This window comes from Diplotaxodon limnothrissa, linkage group LG14, assembly GCF_057381915.1.
Source record: "Diplotaxodon limnothrissa isolate DT_005_m linkage group LG14, D_limnothrissa_male_GT1.1, whole genome shotgun sequence".
In the NCBI taxonomy this organism is placed as follows: Eukaryota; Metazoa; Chordata; class Actinopteri; order Cichliformes; family Cichlidae; genus Diplotaxodon; species Diplotaxodon limnothrissa.
This window is the reverse complement of record NC_140609.1, coordinates 23,774,566-23,792,067: the sequence shown is the minus strand read 5'-3', so window position 1 is coordinate 23,792,067 and position 17,502 is coordinate 23,774,566. Positions and strand designations below refer to the sequence as shown.

General features: G+C 40.3%; 1 protein-coding gene across 1 annotated transcript in view; it reads left to right on the top strand.

Annotated features, from left to right (window-relative positions):
* The window catches only part of rsrc1 (arginine/serine-rich coiled-coil 1), a 120,692-nt gene that overhangs the window by 93,826 nt on the left and 9,364 nt on the right, over window positions 1–17,502 (top strand). The window contains exon 7 of the mRNA XM_085370453.1: window positions 1,102–1,173. Within this exon, the coding sequence (XP_085226579.1) occupies window positions 1,102–1,173 (72 nt within the window). The remainder of the gene's footprint in view (window positions 1–1,101; window positions 1,174–17,502) is intronic.

The window sequence follows — 17,502 nt, the reverse complement described above, 5'->3', positions numbered from 1 at the left end:
GCACAACCCATGGCCTCCTGCATCCAAACACACACAGACACGTACACGGGCCTATGTATTGTATTTTTATGTAACATATTTACTTGCAGTCTAACTAATACACAAAGTCAGGCACAAAATGAGAAGCGTGCGCTGAGCACACATGCATATGCAGACACCTCGAGCGGTACAATAAACCACATTTGGACACCCACAGCTGTGCCCTGACACAAACATGCTGTAAGCGCTCACAAACACTTACACCCACTCTTATATTGTATTAACTTCCCCAAAAACAGTGCAGCGCTCTCATTCTCTTCCTCCCCCTTCAGTTCTCGTCGGCTCACTCTCTTCTTCTGTTTCTCTGCCTCTTTTTTTCCCTTTTTTTTTCTCAAAGTTTAAACTCATTAAGTGTAATGATATTGGAGACTCAATTTTACATAGCTCACTCATCAACCAAGTGAGATAGCAATAAAGGCGAATGGCTCCGCTGAGGCCCTAACGCTGCAAAATAAATGATGCGCCGCAACGGAAATGTAATTAATTTAGAGGCAGTATTGATAGTCCTGCCATACACGGCATTATATTCTTTAATGTGGCTTAACATCTTGATTATTCAGGGGGAAAAGGTGGCGGAAAAGGGAGTGGAGACAACACGATTCATGATGAGACATGCGTAAAATGCCCTGACGAGTGTTTACTCCCGCTGCCTCACTTTCTCTTAAGCTTTTCATTATGCCAAGACGATAAACACCTCTCAGGAAGAAATGCTGACTTTTACAGCAGCATAAAGGGAAAGCAGTGAAGGGGTGCTGCCTGATATGGAGAGGAGGATAAGGCATCATTCATATTTTGTGTATTTCCAGGCATACTGTTTATTCAGTGACGAATTCTGTGAAAATTGCCTGCATTTCCTCTCCGATGAGCACGTTTGTTTCAAAATACAGAAAAAGGGCCACAAAGAGATGTATTTATTTTAGAGGGGCTCAGATTTATTTGAAAGAATGGGTTTGGACTGAATTTATTTCTATTTTTTTACAGGACACAAAATGATCATATACCTTTAATATTATTATTAATTGTTTAATTGATTATTAAAATGATATACTTCTTTCCTTTCAGCTAAGACTGATGAAGTCCTGAAGGCCAAAGTTGCCAAAAGAGAGGAGGAGGCCCGGAAAAAGCTAGAAGAAGGTGAGTGAAAAGAGTTTGTTGTGCTTTTGTGTTCACGTTAATGTCGGCACCAATACCAAAGCAGTTTTAATTTGGCAAGGCAAAGAAAAATAGAAAAAAAATCAAAGCCTGAACCATTAACTATAGCAAAACTGCAAAATTAGAGACGTCGGCAAGATTGAGCAGCGGAAATAATAAAATAGTTCATTCTAATTATATTACTAGTAATCTTTGTTCATATTTTGTTCTCTATTAAGAGCCATCAATATTAATTTTGAGGAGTGGTAAACATGAAACGAAAAACAGACAAAATTGTGGGCAGTAAGACATCTGTTGCTCAACTTCAGTTTCTACACGTTTGTCTAAAATCAGCAGGATCAGGTGTAACTGGTAAACAACAAAAAGGCAAAATTGTTGCATGTGTGTTCAGACATATTTTGTAAAGCTTAGTGGCACGTAAAAAAAGCAAACACTTGAAATGCTATGAAGTGAAAGAGCAGGAAATATAGTGCTCATTCTTATAGCAAGAAATCCCTCCGCGCTTGGCAGTATTGGGGATTTTACAGTGTTACTCATCTAATGTGTTTACATTAACAGATCAGCAACCCGTCTTATGCTTTCACACGCCATCTATACTTTGCAAAACATGGATTCTGAGATGCTGATTAGTTTTTATTAGGACAGCTGTAATTTACATGAAAACGCTGGTAGAAAAGTAGAAATACACACAGCATTGCAGGCAATAAATCTATCCCGAATCCCCCACTACCACCAGCAAAGGACAAGCAGACACACACACATTCGCAGACCCACACATTATCTCAATACACATTCAAATTAAGTCAAGAGTAATTTGCAGTGGATGTGCTAACACTAATAAAGTCCTTTCTGACCAGCACGATATAAATGAGAATATCAAATGTTATCAACAAACTGTGTTTGTTTTTATGTGTACATGCACACACAGACTTGTGTAGTCGTGTCATTTCTTTTTTCTGATGTTTTATATTTCTGGACTCTCCCACTTTTCTTCTGGTATAATTTTTTTTGTTTACGTCAAGGATGCATGGCAGTGTGACCTTTAAAGTTAGCTGACCTTTTAGCCAAATGAAAGTCCAGCCATCAGAAACTAATTAGCCCTGCACTCTTACTTTAGTCGCCCAGTAGTGGGAGGAATTGATTCCTTCCTCCTCTGTATTGCACAATGTTTTTGTCCTTTTTTTGTTTTTGTTTGTTTGTTTGTTTTATTCAGCGTCTCTTTTTTCATGTTCATATTACTCTTTTTTTTTCTGGTCTAGTGCACTGTCTCTACCTTTCCTTTCCTTTCCTTTCCTTTCCTTTCCTTGCATCACCTGCACCTCCAGCTCTCTTTCTGTGTCTTTCTTTCTCTGTTTTTTCACATCTCTGTGTGGATGCATTGCCAAAGTGGTGACTAAGTGTCTTGCTTGGGGCAACAGATCAAGGCTCCCAGTCAAATAGCTTTCTTAAGCAAAGTTCACACTGCACCGTTGCCTCTTTTTAGAATCAGTTGACTCGTTCTCCCCTTTGCTCAAAGCTCCCTCTACCTTCACTCCAACTCCAAAAAAAAGGTGTTGTGCTCGACTGTAGTGGAGCGGTGCAGTACAGCATACTGAACAGGCACTGCCTTGGAGGATGCTCATTTTATTCGTTTCCCCCTGCACAGGGACACAAGAAGTGAGATCAGAGTCACGACAAAGTGGCCCTGACGAGACTCGCTCTTGTCTCTGCACCAATAGGAGCCGCCGTCACAAATACACACAAGCACGTATGCACAAGCGGCGTCGGCTAGCTCCATCCTTTTCTGCCTTTCCTTCCAGCACATTGAAAAATGGAGGTGGGCAACTGATGCTGCTAAACAGCAGATCACCAAAGTTCTCCTGATTCCCTGCAGGGGCTCTCAGAGGTCAACACAACTAGAAAGTTTACACTTGAACCGCTAAGTCAACTGAAATGAGAAAACCGTTTAAACAGAATGGAGGGGAGAAGTGAAGAACACTACCACCTACACTCCTCGTTCATAAATAGATTCACGTCCTAGACTGGCAATGTGTTTGAGTTAGTTTAGCCCTAATCGAAACCATCGAGATCTGATTCATGTGGATGCTATGATATGCAAGCTATTATTGTAGCGAACTGTGGCTGCATACTGCGGAGCCCTGAGAGAAGAGAGGGGTTTTTATCAGCAGGGTTTACTGACAGAGAGGAAGGAGAGGATCAATAACTGGCCCTGTGGTCATCAGTTAACAAAGTAGTTTCCACTTAAAAGGAGTGTTTGGCTCTCTGGTTAAGGGCAGCCAGATGATGCTAGCGGTTGAAAAAGGAAACATATGATATGAAAGGGTGTGAGAATGAGAGGGGTGGATGATTCCTTTGTTAGTTGCATGCCTTGTTTAGGCTATTAAAGCTGAGAGATGCTGTTTGTTTGCCCAGGGGGCTTTTAGCTAACGTGGTGAGTCCAGCTATAATAAGATGGACTGACTGTTCGGTGTGTTTGTGTGTACATATGCGTGTGTGTGTGGACTGTACTATCAGCTGGCACTTCTATAACCAGAGTCAGCGTGTGTAGTAGAACTATATGTCCGGCTGGACAGTATGTTAAATTACAGCCATTATGAATCTTTTCCAAACTTGTCCGTCTTCCCGTGAGGTCTTTACACCTGCTGTACCTGATACACTGCTGTGTGCCTGTTGTAATTTACTGGAAATGTCTTTCACTACAAACAACACTGACAAAACTGTATCTAGTAATTCATTCATACCAATGTTCACGGGTAGATCAAATGAGATAAAATCAAATGTGCAGAAGTGTAAAATATAGTTATTATGATTTCCATATTTAAATTATTTTTTGAATATGTCAATTTTAAATCATATTCCCATTAATAATAATAATAATAATAATAATAATAATAATAATAATAATAATAAAAATAATAATACTCTAAAACCCAAGTATAGTTTATTTTATGTGCCACAGAAAACTATGAGAATTTCGCTGGTACCCATGAAGACAATATAATAAATTATTACCAAAATAGAGAGAGATGGATTTTCAGCCAGTCAGTCTATTTATTTACAGCACTCTGCAAGCGTCTTGTGCCACCCCTCATTTCTTTATAGTTTTTTTTCGAAGGAGCCAGACTTTCCTGTAATTTTTTAAAAATGGTCTTGAGCAGCAGTTCTCCAGGCTTTCTAGAGGCCTTTCAAAGTTTGTCTTTGTACATTTGTTGCTTTTTTATTCATTTTCAGTTTGGTCCTTATACCTGGCCTTTTTCAGAAGAAGATTTTTCTGTGGTTTTTTTTTTTGTTGTTGTTGTGATGGCACTTAAGATTCAACTAGCAATCATTCATACATAAAACAACGCCTAACTCAAGGGATGAACAACATAACAGAATCAGAGAACTTTATTAATCCCAGAGGAAATGATGTAGTCACAGTTGCTCCAAGACAGTAAGGCAAACAAGCTAAAGTAGAAATATTAAATAAAATGGTATATTATATAATACCTCTGTATATAAATAGCTCTAATATATAAATATCCCTGATTTATTATTAAAAGAAATATAAAATATAAAGTTGATTTTGAGGTGTCCCTGTTATCATACTGAATTATTTTCTAAGGGATCTGCAGATATTAAGGGCTAACAACCAGTTTTTAAATGGTTTAGGGATTTTGTTACTAGTAGAAGGGTTGCTGACAGGTAGGTAAGCTTAAGGAAAGGAAAGAGGAAGAGATGTTTGAGGTATGACAAGTTGAAAGTCAGTGGCAACAGGTCTTGCGGTGAAATGAATCCGAATTAGAAATTTTTGGTTCAAATTGTAGTCGGGAGTAAAACATGGTGAAGGCTGATGGTTTGGGGCGTCATTTTAGCCAGTGCTATTGGGGAGCTAGTCAGTATTGATGGAAGTACCATCAGGTTTTGAACCACCATGCAGTACTATCTGTTAAGTATTTTAGCATGACAGTGATCCCAAACACGCTGCCATTGCAGTAAAAGCATGCCTGGATAGAAACACACAACACAACTCTATCAGACATGGATTGGTCTCCTCAGTGCCCAGACCTCAGCGTTACTGAAGCAGTGTGAGATCGTGCTGACAGAGAACCACAGCCAAAGAAGAGGTTTGAATGACCTTCCAAAAATTGCAAAAAAGCTTACGTAAGAGAGTTCAGGCTATGTTGAAGAATAAAGGTGGTCTTACCAAATAATGTACAAGCTCTGTTTATGCATTACATGCATTTCCATGTATGTTTTCATGTTTCAGTTCGTTTTCTGCCCGGATTTTTCATTTTCCTGGCAAAATATAAAGAAACGAGGGATCGCTAAAGACCTTTGCGCAGTACTGTATTTATAGTTTATTTCAAATACATATCTCTGTTTAAATCTGCGTAGTTTCTGCTAAACAGCATAAACTGTTCAGTTTCAGGCATGGTCTCTGCAGGTGAATGCTGAACTTTGATGGTGTGCTTAAAACATAATGAGAAAGCCTCCATTGCAGTAATGTTTTTCATTATACCAAGCCTCATTAGGTTTAATTAAGATGTTATGTCAGCTCTTGCTTTTGTGTAACCAAAAAAAAGAGGTAACACATTGACTAGCTGACATTAAAATTTGTGTCAAATTCTCAGTGACCCCGATTAATTCATTCAGACTGACATGCTGTTTGAAAAGCCTCCAAAAACAGCGCACTTTCAACACTATTGTCTCGTGAAATCTGGGTCGTGCGTGTCTTTTATCAAGCTCTGATAGAAACATTTTTTCATTCGTGCAGCCATTCTTCAACATTTATGTAATTGTGGATTGGACACTAGCCTATAGCCTGCAGATGGTATTTTAGCCCCGAACCTGCACTTTCCCCATTACCGCAATCCACCACCAGATTGGGAGATCATATATTTTAATGAGACGTATAATAGCTCTTTAACCCATATCATTAGGGGAATATATACCTACCGTTTGCTCTTTTGGCAGTTAAACGAAAGGACTGTTTCCCTAATTACGCTGTGTGTAGGACAGGTCACAAGTTGGGTGTGTACCTGTCTGTGAGTGTGTCTGCGTTCAGGAATTATATGACCATTAAATATTCAACCACGGCCCCCCCGCTCCAGCCCCAACCCTCCCTCGACCCAGCATCCATTAACGCCTCATCACCATTTAACTAGCTCTGTTGTCAATCACCACAGGGCCTCGGTTGAAACAGAAAATGTCTGGATTTGGTTTCCTGTCTTACTTGTTCTACATATAGAAAAAAAGAGTGAATGAGAATAAACAGCCTTTCTAACTGAAGGATACCTCAGTCAAGGACAATCAATATAACCAAATCATTAAGGGTGAATATAATTTGTCTGTAATTTGTCTGATATAATATCTCTCTTTTTAGGTATGATTACATACCGTACTAAACAATTTGGCAGTCAGCTAAAATTTCAACTCTGCATGCAAACCTCTTCATGCAGCACTGGTGTGGGTGTCCATAATAAATGATGTGATCCCTTTTTCTAATTGAAAATAATAACTAATCCATGGATAACAAGCTCTTGTATAATCCAAAGCCATATCCCTTCAGTTCTGGCCTATCTCGGCTGTAATAAAAGACAGGAAATGAGAGGCAAGTGAGAGTGGTGGCTTGGACATTGACGCTTAATGTAATCTGCCTTGAAATCAAATTATTTGACCTGGAAAGCCTAACAATACAAAACTCCTGCCAGGCTGCTGTTAAATATTTAGCACGTGCCTGTCATGAATACAAATGGCGCGCAAATTAGAATCTACAGGCGCGTGACCCCCATATCACACCCTCGGTGCATGGGGGGCTGCCTCTGCTTTAAATGTTTTAATTACCGGTGCCGCGGTGTGGTGTGGCGTGCCACGCTACCTCGCCGAGCAGCGTCACTTGAAGGACAAGCGGTGAAATTCAACTGCTGGTAAACACGAGTGATCTGGTGTCCGTGATCTTATCGTATTAACTAAAACATAAGGATCCGATAGGAGGAATTTTGCCAGGCTATAATTATAGTTCCTAGCATTCTCCCTCAGAGTAGACATCATACTTTATTTGTAATTTTTTTTTAACCTGTGTTCTTTCCACCGGCTATATGATCTACCCGAGGACTCGAGGGAGGCGCTGTATTGCTCTTGTGCACTTTGCACTGAAGGAAGATCCATCTCAGTGATTTTGATGTAAGAAAATCTGGTTTGTATCGATTTGGTATTGATCAGCGGAGTTAGCCTCATCTCCTGTCGTTACTTCAGATAAATGGCCTTATTTGTTGTGTTATTATGTTCAACACAATCATGCCAGGAACAGTCAGAGGAATATTGAACCGACACTTCATTGGCTTCATGGGCTCCATTTGTTCCAGGAATTAAAGGATGTTTTCTGCCAGTATAGCGCCAAATTGAAAGTGGAAAAAGAGAGCATATTGACAATCAATTACACCTTCACTTTAAAGGTCTTTTTCAAACACTGTCCTACAGAAGAATGTTCCACTTTTAATTTTTTTTTTTATCCTGCCTAAATAATGATTGATTTGGAGATGAATAGTGCTACAGTGCCTCACTCCAGCCATCTCTCTTTTATTTGCTCCTCTCTCCTCCCTATTCATTCAGGTTTGTGGTTCCCCCCACGTTGAAATGATTAGTTATGCAAGGCTTGTAAGCACTGAATCAGAGTTATGGTCCCCGGGGAAATAAATTTGGCAGAAAATCAGTGTGAGAAGATTTAATTATCACGAAGAGACCTTTTTTCCTTGCCTTGGCCCACTGAAGCCCAAACCCGTCCCCTCTTTCTCTCTTTCTTTCTCTCTCTCGTTCTACTCTGAGCTCCACACTCTGCAGCCAAAAAAGCCCTGGCGTGCAGCAAGCAAGCCAGCCCTCTCCTTGCCTTCCTTCTCCTCCCAATTTGTTTCATTACATGGTGATAAGCCAAGCAATTACTGCTTTATTGATTTTTCATCACTGCAAATTTAAAGTTTATTTTTTTTTCCCCCTCCCCCCCCTTCCACCTCCATCTACCTCTGGCTCCCCCATTTTTCGCTGAGCAGTGGCTCAGGAAGGTGATTAGGTGACCCACCTGTCCTAAGCGCTGCTGGTCGCCGCAGAGGTGTGGAGGTGAATACCGAATTCTGCTAACCCCATTTGACCCCTTGTTGTCCCAGGGTAATCGGATGCTGGTGTCGCCCAGTGTGGCTGTTAAATCGCAGCTATGGAGCCTACAACCTAATCATAAGGATATCTGTGGAATGACATGTTTGACTCGATAGCGGCCGGGCTGTCTCTGCCGTAGGCTAGATTACGACAGAAATTGACCATGCAGGCTTCCATCCTCTGTTCATTCAGGTCAGGCAGACAGATGATTGACAGCACCCTGCTGCCCTCCGTGATTGGTAATCGTTTCTCAGGTCACCCTTATCAATTAACCCGCTGCCAGTAAACCAATGTACGTTCAGCAACTTTGCATTGAGTCCCAGGCTTGATATTTATTCCAGATTTCCTCTCCTTTCCATTTAGATTAATGACAGCTTTGAGAAAATTTGTTGAGAATTAAGACACTTAATGTGGACTTCTTTCTTGATTAAATTAAAATTAAAAACTGGCGTAACACTCACATATTTAATCAGGATCCTGCAAATGATTTTGGTGATTAAAAGTAATTTTACACAGGTTGATTAAAAAATGAGGAGTGATATGAACATTTTGGCCCAGGTATAAGAACACTGGGTTAGCATTACACCAGCAGTTTGACCCCATAACTAATAACATTCCTAGTATGTGAAAACGACTTCTCAGCACACACACATACACACACGCACACACACGTACAAGTGTATGTCTGGACATGATCACACACAGTCTAACAGGGTGGTAAGGGTGCTGTGATTAGACACACCCTACAGGTCAAAATGCTGGCATCCTGGGTGGCTGTGGACATTTGGTGGCTCCTGCAAGGTTTGTCATTGACATCAGAGGTCACTTAAGTGTGCGTGTTTGTTCTGTTTAGGGAAGCTGTAATATGTGGCTGTGGTTGTCTCGTTTTATAAATGTAGTGTGAGCAATTGTGCTTTTGAAATACCTGGAATGAAGTCGTGGCAGTCCGGTGGGTGTGAGTGATGGGTGTTTTTAGGGCGAGCATATATTTGTCTGCAAAGAAAGCAACATAGTCAGAAAAATAGTGATGTAATAATTAGAGATGGCACGATACCACTTTTTTATGTCCGATACCGATACCGATATCATAAATTTGGATATCTGCCGATACTGATATGAATCCGATATAGTGTTTTTTTTAATCAACAAAACTGTTTTTTAAAATATCTTGCGGCATTTTGTATAAGTTCATACTCAAGTTTAAAACAACAACTACACTAAAGCTATTCTGTTATACCTGTATGCAAAAAAAAATATTTCATAGTTCAGCAATACTGATCAATCTAATAAACTTAAACCTACACCATCCTCCCTATTCTGGTATTTTAACAACAAAAATAAATAAATAAAAAATAGAGAACCACCCCTCACGCTCCACCTCATGATGCTTAATCGACGTAATCAACCTTAATTTGATGCAGTGTGAAAAAAAATGCACAGAAATCAATTATTTTTCAAGAAATATTAAATAGATTCAACAACTTTCTTCAACAAAATTGCAGACTGCACAGATGGTACCTTCCCAAAGGAAAAAGTACTATAGCTTACTAGAGTATATTAGACTTAATAGTTACTATATACAGTAATTGACTTCTATTCATTTTACATCAAATTAAAACTTTGGGTGTCAGATAATTATTTATTAAAAGCTAGACATTTTAAATGAGAATAAGAAAGAAAAGTATGTCTTTGTGCCCCCTTTTCCCTGTTAATGCCCTGTCGGCCCCCCTGGCTAAACTTTGCTAGATCCGCCCCTGCTCAGTTACCAGCGTCAGCTACGTAGGAAAAGATCCTGGTGTAGAAAGTAATATTAAATACATTCTAACAACAGCTTATCAAGCTTAAACGTGCTGCTGTTGTTCAGCCGCTGGTTTCCTCTTTCTGGTGCAAAGTGGGCCAAAAACAAACAAGAGAGACGGACTCGCAACAGAAAAGCCGATCAACTGATCATTAAGCAGTTTCATGATTGAAGTAGCAGCAAGAAGAGGCAGTCGCTTGTTAAGCTTAACGCAGGAATGCTTTACAAACATTCAGAGATGGACTTACACACTTGCTTTACTTCTCTCGGGGATAACTTTGTTGGAGATGAAATGCCGGGTTGCTAGCGAAGCTCCAAATGCTATCCAGACCACCGACAGGTCCCGCATGCCACAGCCGCTCTATCACGTGATGCATACTGCTCCGACCGGCTAACGTTCTGAGGTGAGTTACGGCGTGTTGCAAGTTTTGTGAGGTGCTTTCGTGATATTTAATGGATCGGATTACATTTTTTATTTTTCTCCGATATCCGATCCAGTAATTTAGGTCAGTATCGGACCGATACCGATACGTAATATCGGATCGGTCCATCTCTAGTAATAATACACTGATGAATAAACTTGATAAAACTTTCAATACTACAGTCGCCATCTTGGTTTAAAACAATAAAAAAGAACAGTTGTGATGAGGAGAGACGGGTCTTACTATGAAAATTGTTTGCTTATTGGCTAGGAGCTTGTCAGTTATAAGTCGTTAATTAATGAGCATACCACAAGTAATTCTCCATTTTGAAACATAGTTTCAATTTTTTTAATTAAAACAGTATCGACCCACAAACTCATGAGCAGTGAAAGCCTGGATGTGATGAGGAGGGGCAGGTCTGACTGTCAAACTGAATGACTGTCAAGCAACTTGTGATTGACAAGTCATTAGTCAATGACACTTGTGTGGTTTCATGCACTGATAATCTACCAGTTTGAAACATAGTATGTCCAAGATTTTCAAAATAGACTTTCAAAAATTTTATATTCAGCGTAACCTACAATAATGTTCAGATGCCTCTGAACTCTGAGGTTGGAAGTAAGGAGTGATGCCATTCCCGAAAAAGAAAAAAAGAGGGAAAACGGGATTTATTTTGGTGATTAAGCAGCCATTCAGGTATCACAGGAAATACAGCATAATACTTGTTTTGGTGTGCATGCAAACACATTCACTGATAGAGATTGATCAGTGCTTAATTTGTGAGTTACAAATACACAACAGTGGCAGGAAGCATAAGTTTTACAGTTTTACTGCTGTTTACGAACACTGTCGCCATATTGGACCGTTAACTCAGCGGTTGCTGGGGAGGTTGCAGCTGCTAGTGAGGGGAGAGGCTCTGTTTGTAATTCAGGAGTCATTTTTAATATTGATCAGTTTCTGTCTTTCTTTTATTTATTTCCGAGTTGAGGGGGCTTTCCAGATTCAAATTCCGTGTGTTAACTTGGAAATTCCCACTTATTCAGGAACACACCATCAATGACTGAGATCATAAACTCAGCTGGAGAGTGTTTATAGAGGTCAAGGCTGAAAGGTTTTTGTCCCCCCCCCCCCCCCCCCCCCCCCCACACACACACACACACACATACAGAGATTTCTCTATGATAGCAAATCTTTTTGTAACCACAGCTAGCGCCATCTGGTGTTCTTCAGATAGAATGCAGGGTTAAGGCGCTTTGCATCGATCTGCATCCATGTTCGTACTGTCTGTAGCTGCTGGGAGACTTTTCTCAGCTTCAGTCTGGGACTTGAAGAGAAACACAAATAGTTTAGGCCCAGGTAATTGTGTTCTCCTTTTAAATTAACATTACATACATAAGCTTTGCTACCTAGCTCCTACATTATTTGTTGTCATTGTATTATTAGCCATAGCTGCTACCTTAACTGAGCAGAAAGCTAATGTGGCTATCAGGCAGTCGCCGGCCAGGTCAACATTTATGTTTAATACTTTAATGAAACAGTTGAAACAGGAGCTTTACTGACCTCTTGAAATTCCAATTTTTAACAGTTTTTTTCATAATTTTTTGACAAGCCCTTTAGTTGCCATTGGCTATAATCAATCATGCACCAGGACGGTTTTTGGAACATATTATTATTATCATTATTATTATTATTATTATTATTGGTCTTTAAGACTATGAGAAAAACACGGTGGCGTGGTTTCGTGATAGTCTTGCTCCTGTAGCTTATTTAGCGACATTTTTCCCCATTAGCATCAGGACAGCTTTAGACTGGTGAGACATGGGAATTGTCTCTCTAACCCCTTACTCACACTATATAGCTGACAGGAATTAAACATTTTAGGATTGACTTAATCAGGACAACAGACCGCTTTTGTGTCTGTCTATTGCCAGTTTCGTGGGGTTTACAGTGTATCCAGCGGATATCTACACAACAGATAACTGCTGTCTGTGCCAAGACTTGTTGCACAGTGTGTATCTAAATGTCTGAATATAAATGTAGATAAATTTAAAAAGCTAAGAGACCATTTGCTTGCATGTTCCTAAATCCCACTGAGACACGAATTGGTAAATACTACTCGGACTACAAAGAGAAATGAGAAAGCTTTCAGTCAAATTAAAATTGGTCATATGCAGGTATCTGTTTATAGAAATCTCGAATTGACTAGACACTAGAGTCAGAAATCTATTCATGCATTTCCTTCCTTTAATTTAGATAATTAGAGTCATATACAGCGAGGGGTTTGGGATGTACTTCGAAATGAAAATGTCACTTTTGTTTAGTTATTTTGCATGATTCCCTCCAATAATCTGGAATAAAGGAGAGTAATGTTCTTCACAGTGCCAAGGTTATTAGTCTACAACTGAGGTCAAGAGAGGAGGAGGTAGGAGGACATTTGCCTAATTAATTGCTACTCAGACACACTCACACACATACACACACTGCCATGACCTTTACTAATATAGTTTGTAGCAGACCACACACACACACACACACACACACACACACACACACACACACACACACACACACAGAGCTATAGCCAGCAGACTCAAAGGGAGACTCCATTACAACTCAACTAAGGGAAAAGAGCTGCTTGCTTGATGGCTACATGTCAAGAACACTGTAGGTCACGTGTGTGTGTGTGTGTGTGTGTGTGTGTGTGTGTGTGTGGGTGGGTGGTCATGTGGTCATGTGGTCATGTACCAGTGTTTGAGTCTGTTTCCAGGATTCTGATTACATCACTTTCATTTTAAAGACCTTGCTCCAATTAAGTAATTAGTTGCTTGGTGTTTCTGTAATTATAGAGTTGTTCATAAAAGAGCTGCTGACCAGCCTGGGATTGAAAAATGGAGAGCGCTGCACTTTTTTTCGACACACACACACATGCACACACACATTCTAGTTTAAAATCAAGTTAATGCAGTCAAATCCTTGTTATTTCTGGTAAAGGGCAGGGCTGGACTCTGTATTTCTAATCACACTAAAACAGCACTGTGCTTAATAAAGCGCTTGAGACTCACAGATGGATTGGCAATTATTCTACTCCCGGTTACTGAAAAGTACGAAATGAAAAACATTTGAAATATATTTAAAGTATACAGGCCTTCATCTCTCTCTCTAAATATATATATATATATATTTGTAATTATATTTACATGTCTATCTCCTGTTCTGTATTCAGTGGAGATACAGTATTTGTTGAATGCATTTTCATCCGAGTATGGTCTTAAATTCATTTTTCCTCACTAACTACATCGCCAAGTTTCTTGGGAAATCCTTTTGTACACTATACTGACAATATCCCTAAAATAGCAAAGTCCATACAAGCAGCACAGCCCTGTTCTATGCTAAACTATGCTCTATGCTCCAGTCCTGTGATAAACTGGAATGCCACCAATCCCCCCCCCCATATGGGACTGACAGCAGAGAAAGTGGCAGTGATCTTGAAGATTTCACCAGTCAGCCTGTGAAAGCTTCACTATTTAATGAGATTCTGTGATGCTGCCCAGACTCAGAACATCGACTAACACTCACACTATTTTTTTTCCCCCTCACTAACACGCACACTCACAACAAGAGAAAAGCACTCACCTGGTTTTAGTTATTGCACTTTGTTTGTACCAGCATTGCATAGTCAAGTCAGCAGGAACCTGCAGGACTTGATTAGGTATTTCAGATAAATAGCTAACATATTAGCACACTTTTTAAAAATCTGTCTTACAAAATAAAAGTTACAACCCTGAGAGGGAAAGGTGTAATGTCAACAAAAAAAAACCATTCTCCTCTAGTTTTCTGATTAAAGTTTAATTGCCAGATTAAATTTAAGTATTTTATGATTGAGATGTTAGATGTTTTTCATTAATATTATAATTCTCAGAAAAATTGTTAATGGGTGGGCATTAATTTAACACCTTTCTACTTTTCTCAAAGCGTTTTTTTTTTTATTTTTAGTTATGATAGTGTTTTGAGTGATACTGGGATTGCATGACATACATGTACAAACACTGAATAACCAGTTTGATATTAGCACAAATATATAATCAGCCAATCACATGGCAGGAACTTGATGCATATAGGCATGTAGACATGGCCAAGATTACCTGCTGAAGTTCAAACGAGCATCAGAGTGAGGAAGAGAGGTGATTTAAGTGACTGTGAATGTGGCATGGTTGTTGGCATCAAAGCTGGTCTGAGTATTTCAGAAACCTCCAATCTTCTGGGACTTTTTATGCACAACCATCTCTAAGGTTTACACAGGGCGGTCTGTAAAAGACAAAATATCTAGTCAGCAGCAGTTCTCTGTGAGAAAATGCACCAATAACTCATATCGTTACAAGCGAGGTCTGTAAGAGAGCATCTCTGAATGCACAACGTATTGAACCTGGACGCAGATGCGCTACAGCAGCAGAGGACTATGCTGGGTGCCGCTCCTGTCAGAGAAGATCAAACTAAAGCTCCAGTTGTTTGTTGTTTGGCAAAAATGATAATTGTTGCCTGATCTGATGAGTTTGTTGGATGGTAGGGTCAGAATTTGGTGTAAACAACAGAAGCGTCGTGGAGCCATCCTACCTTGTATCCACAATGGTGGTGTAGTGGTGTGGAGGCAGCTCTGAAGGCAAAATCACATACACACATAAAAACAAACATTGTGTAGGTTTTTATGAGCGTTCACTTAATTCTAGAATCAAACAGGTAGATGCAGCATCATTCCTTATAATTAAAGTCAATGCGCATCGCAGCATGATTGATGCATGGACCGAAACATAGACTGTAATCTGTCTGTTTCGTTATAGGCAGAGGCCACCAAAAGAGGCTAAGCACATAAAATTAATCGTAGCAGCAGGATTATACAGTACATTATATAGACAGCCGGGTCAGTTGAGGAAAGGAAGTTAAAAGGATAGATGAGCAGAATGGGGGTTGAATGGCAGAGGAGAGATGGGTGAGTATAGAGGGAGGAATGGAGATGTGGAAGGAGATAGCCAAGCGTGGCGCGTGGCTGCCATGTCATCCTGTCATTAGCAGGTTGTTTGGGTCTTTAATTCATCATTCAGACCTTTATTGACTGGAGAGTGGGAGATCACTATCAGCAGGAGACGCTACAAAGTGTGTGTGTGTGTGTGAGAAAGAGAGACACTCAGTCACCAGCTGCTCTTCATTTCCTCGTGCCAAATAGATATCACATAAGATCATATAAACATATCACATGTAATGCCAAGGTCAAATTTTATTCGATGCTGTTTGATCCAAAGAAAACAATCATATATGGTTTGCTAAGTTTCACCTTAGTGTTTCTATCAGGGTGGTTTTAGTCAGACAGCTGAGTATTAGTGATGTGTGACAGGCTCTTGATGACTGTGACAGGAGCTGACAGGACAGAAAACTCCAGAGACCGGTCAACACTGATAACAAGTTGAGCACCGCAGGGGATCACTTGGCCTGTGTTTGTACTGTGGTGGATGGCGCATTGTTGGAGGACATGGGTTTATAAAGACGTGGCTTTTTTTGAAAGGGGGTGGTGGGGGGTAACATATGAGTGACTGCATTTTGTGTGTGTGGTCTCATGGGAAACCACATTAGACTAGCTTAGCCACCTGCTCTGTCAGTGGACATCTCCCTGCTCACTTACAAACTCATATATACATATACGCACACACCCCCAGGGACAGACTCGGGACATCTGGCTCAGAGTGTCACAATTTTCCTTTTTTTTTTTTTTAAACCTGTTGACCCCAGGCCGCCACAGGCATCAGACAGGCATCAGCATCACATTTTGTCATTGTTGTAACGCCACATTTGGTGGTCTGCTGCCTTATAATCAACAAATTCACACAAAGGATGTTGCTGATCTATTTTTGTCATTTCTCATTATCCTCATTTCCACGCTTTCTCGCTTTCAGTATGTCTCTTCATTTCTCTTATTCTGTCTTTCTTTTCTGTCCTCCTCACTCATAGAGTTCTCTCTTTTTTTTTTTTTGGTGCCTTAAGCTGCAGGGTATTAGTTATGCAAATATTGACGTGCAGCTTTGGCCTGCTAGCTATCAATTGAAATCAGCAAATCGATGGGTCTAATAGCTGCTCATTAGCCACTTGATACATTTCCAGGGCTAACATAAGAACCTGTCAGTGTTCTGTAATCGATACAGTCTAAAAGTATTACCCAACCAAGGCCCACACCTTTTTTTAATAACCTAAGCTGCTTGTTTTGCTTTCAATCCGTAAGTAAAACAATAGGTCTGAGTCTGTGCTTCTGGTCCCGAGCAGGACAGGACAAAATATCTCATTAGCAGCAACACCAATATCCACATCCGCAAAGCAAAACGTCTTCCAGACAGTCAATTTGTGCCGACAATTTTAATAAGTAACCTTTTGGTTATTTATTTTTTTTCCTGTTGTTGTTATTTAGTCCAATTCCCAGTTATGCATCGGAGCAGCCTGTTGTTTGGGCCCGGAGAATCATACAGTAAAGACTTTGATGCAGCCAGGATGCTGCTGCTGAGAACAGGGCCAGACCGGAGCCCCTCTATCGCCCCCAGCACACAGCCCTGCTAAGCTTAACTCAGCTGTTTGATGCCAAGCTCGGCGAGTGTGTGCCTGTGTGCGTGCGATCATGTGTGAGTTTGCTCAGCTCAGGGGTTACATAAACAAGAGCAGTTAGCCTACAGGTAAGACCCACAGGAGACCAGCCGAGAGAGAGAGAGATGCAGCGGCAGTCTCTTACCTTGGCATTCCCTGGGTGTTGTCGCCATTGCTGGAGCTGGATATTTACTAATGATGGGTGAGATGGAAAATTACTTTAAGGAGATAGTAAACAAAGTTGCTGTGTACACACACACACACACTGTCTGGATGTCCTCATACACGTGTGAGTGTGGTGCGTTAATACAGTTAAGCTGGCGGAGGCAAGCATCCGTGCAT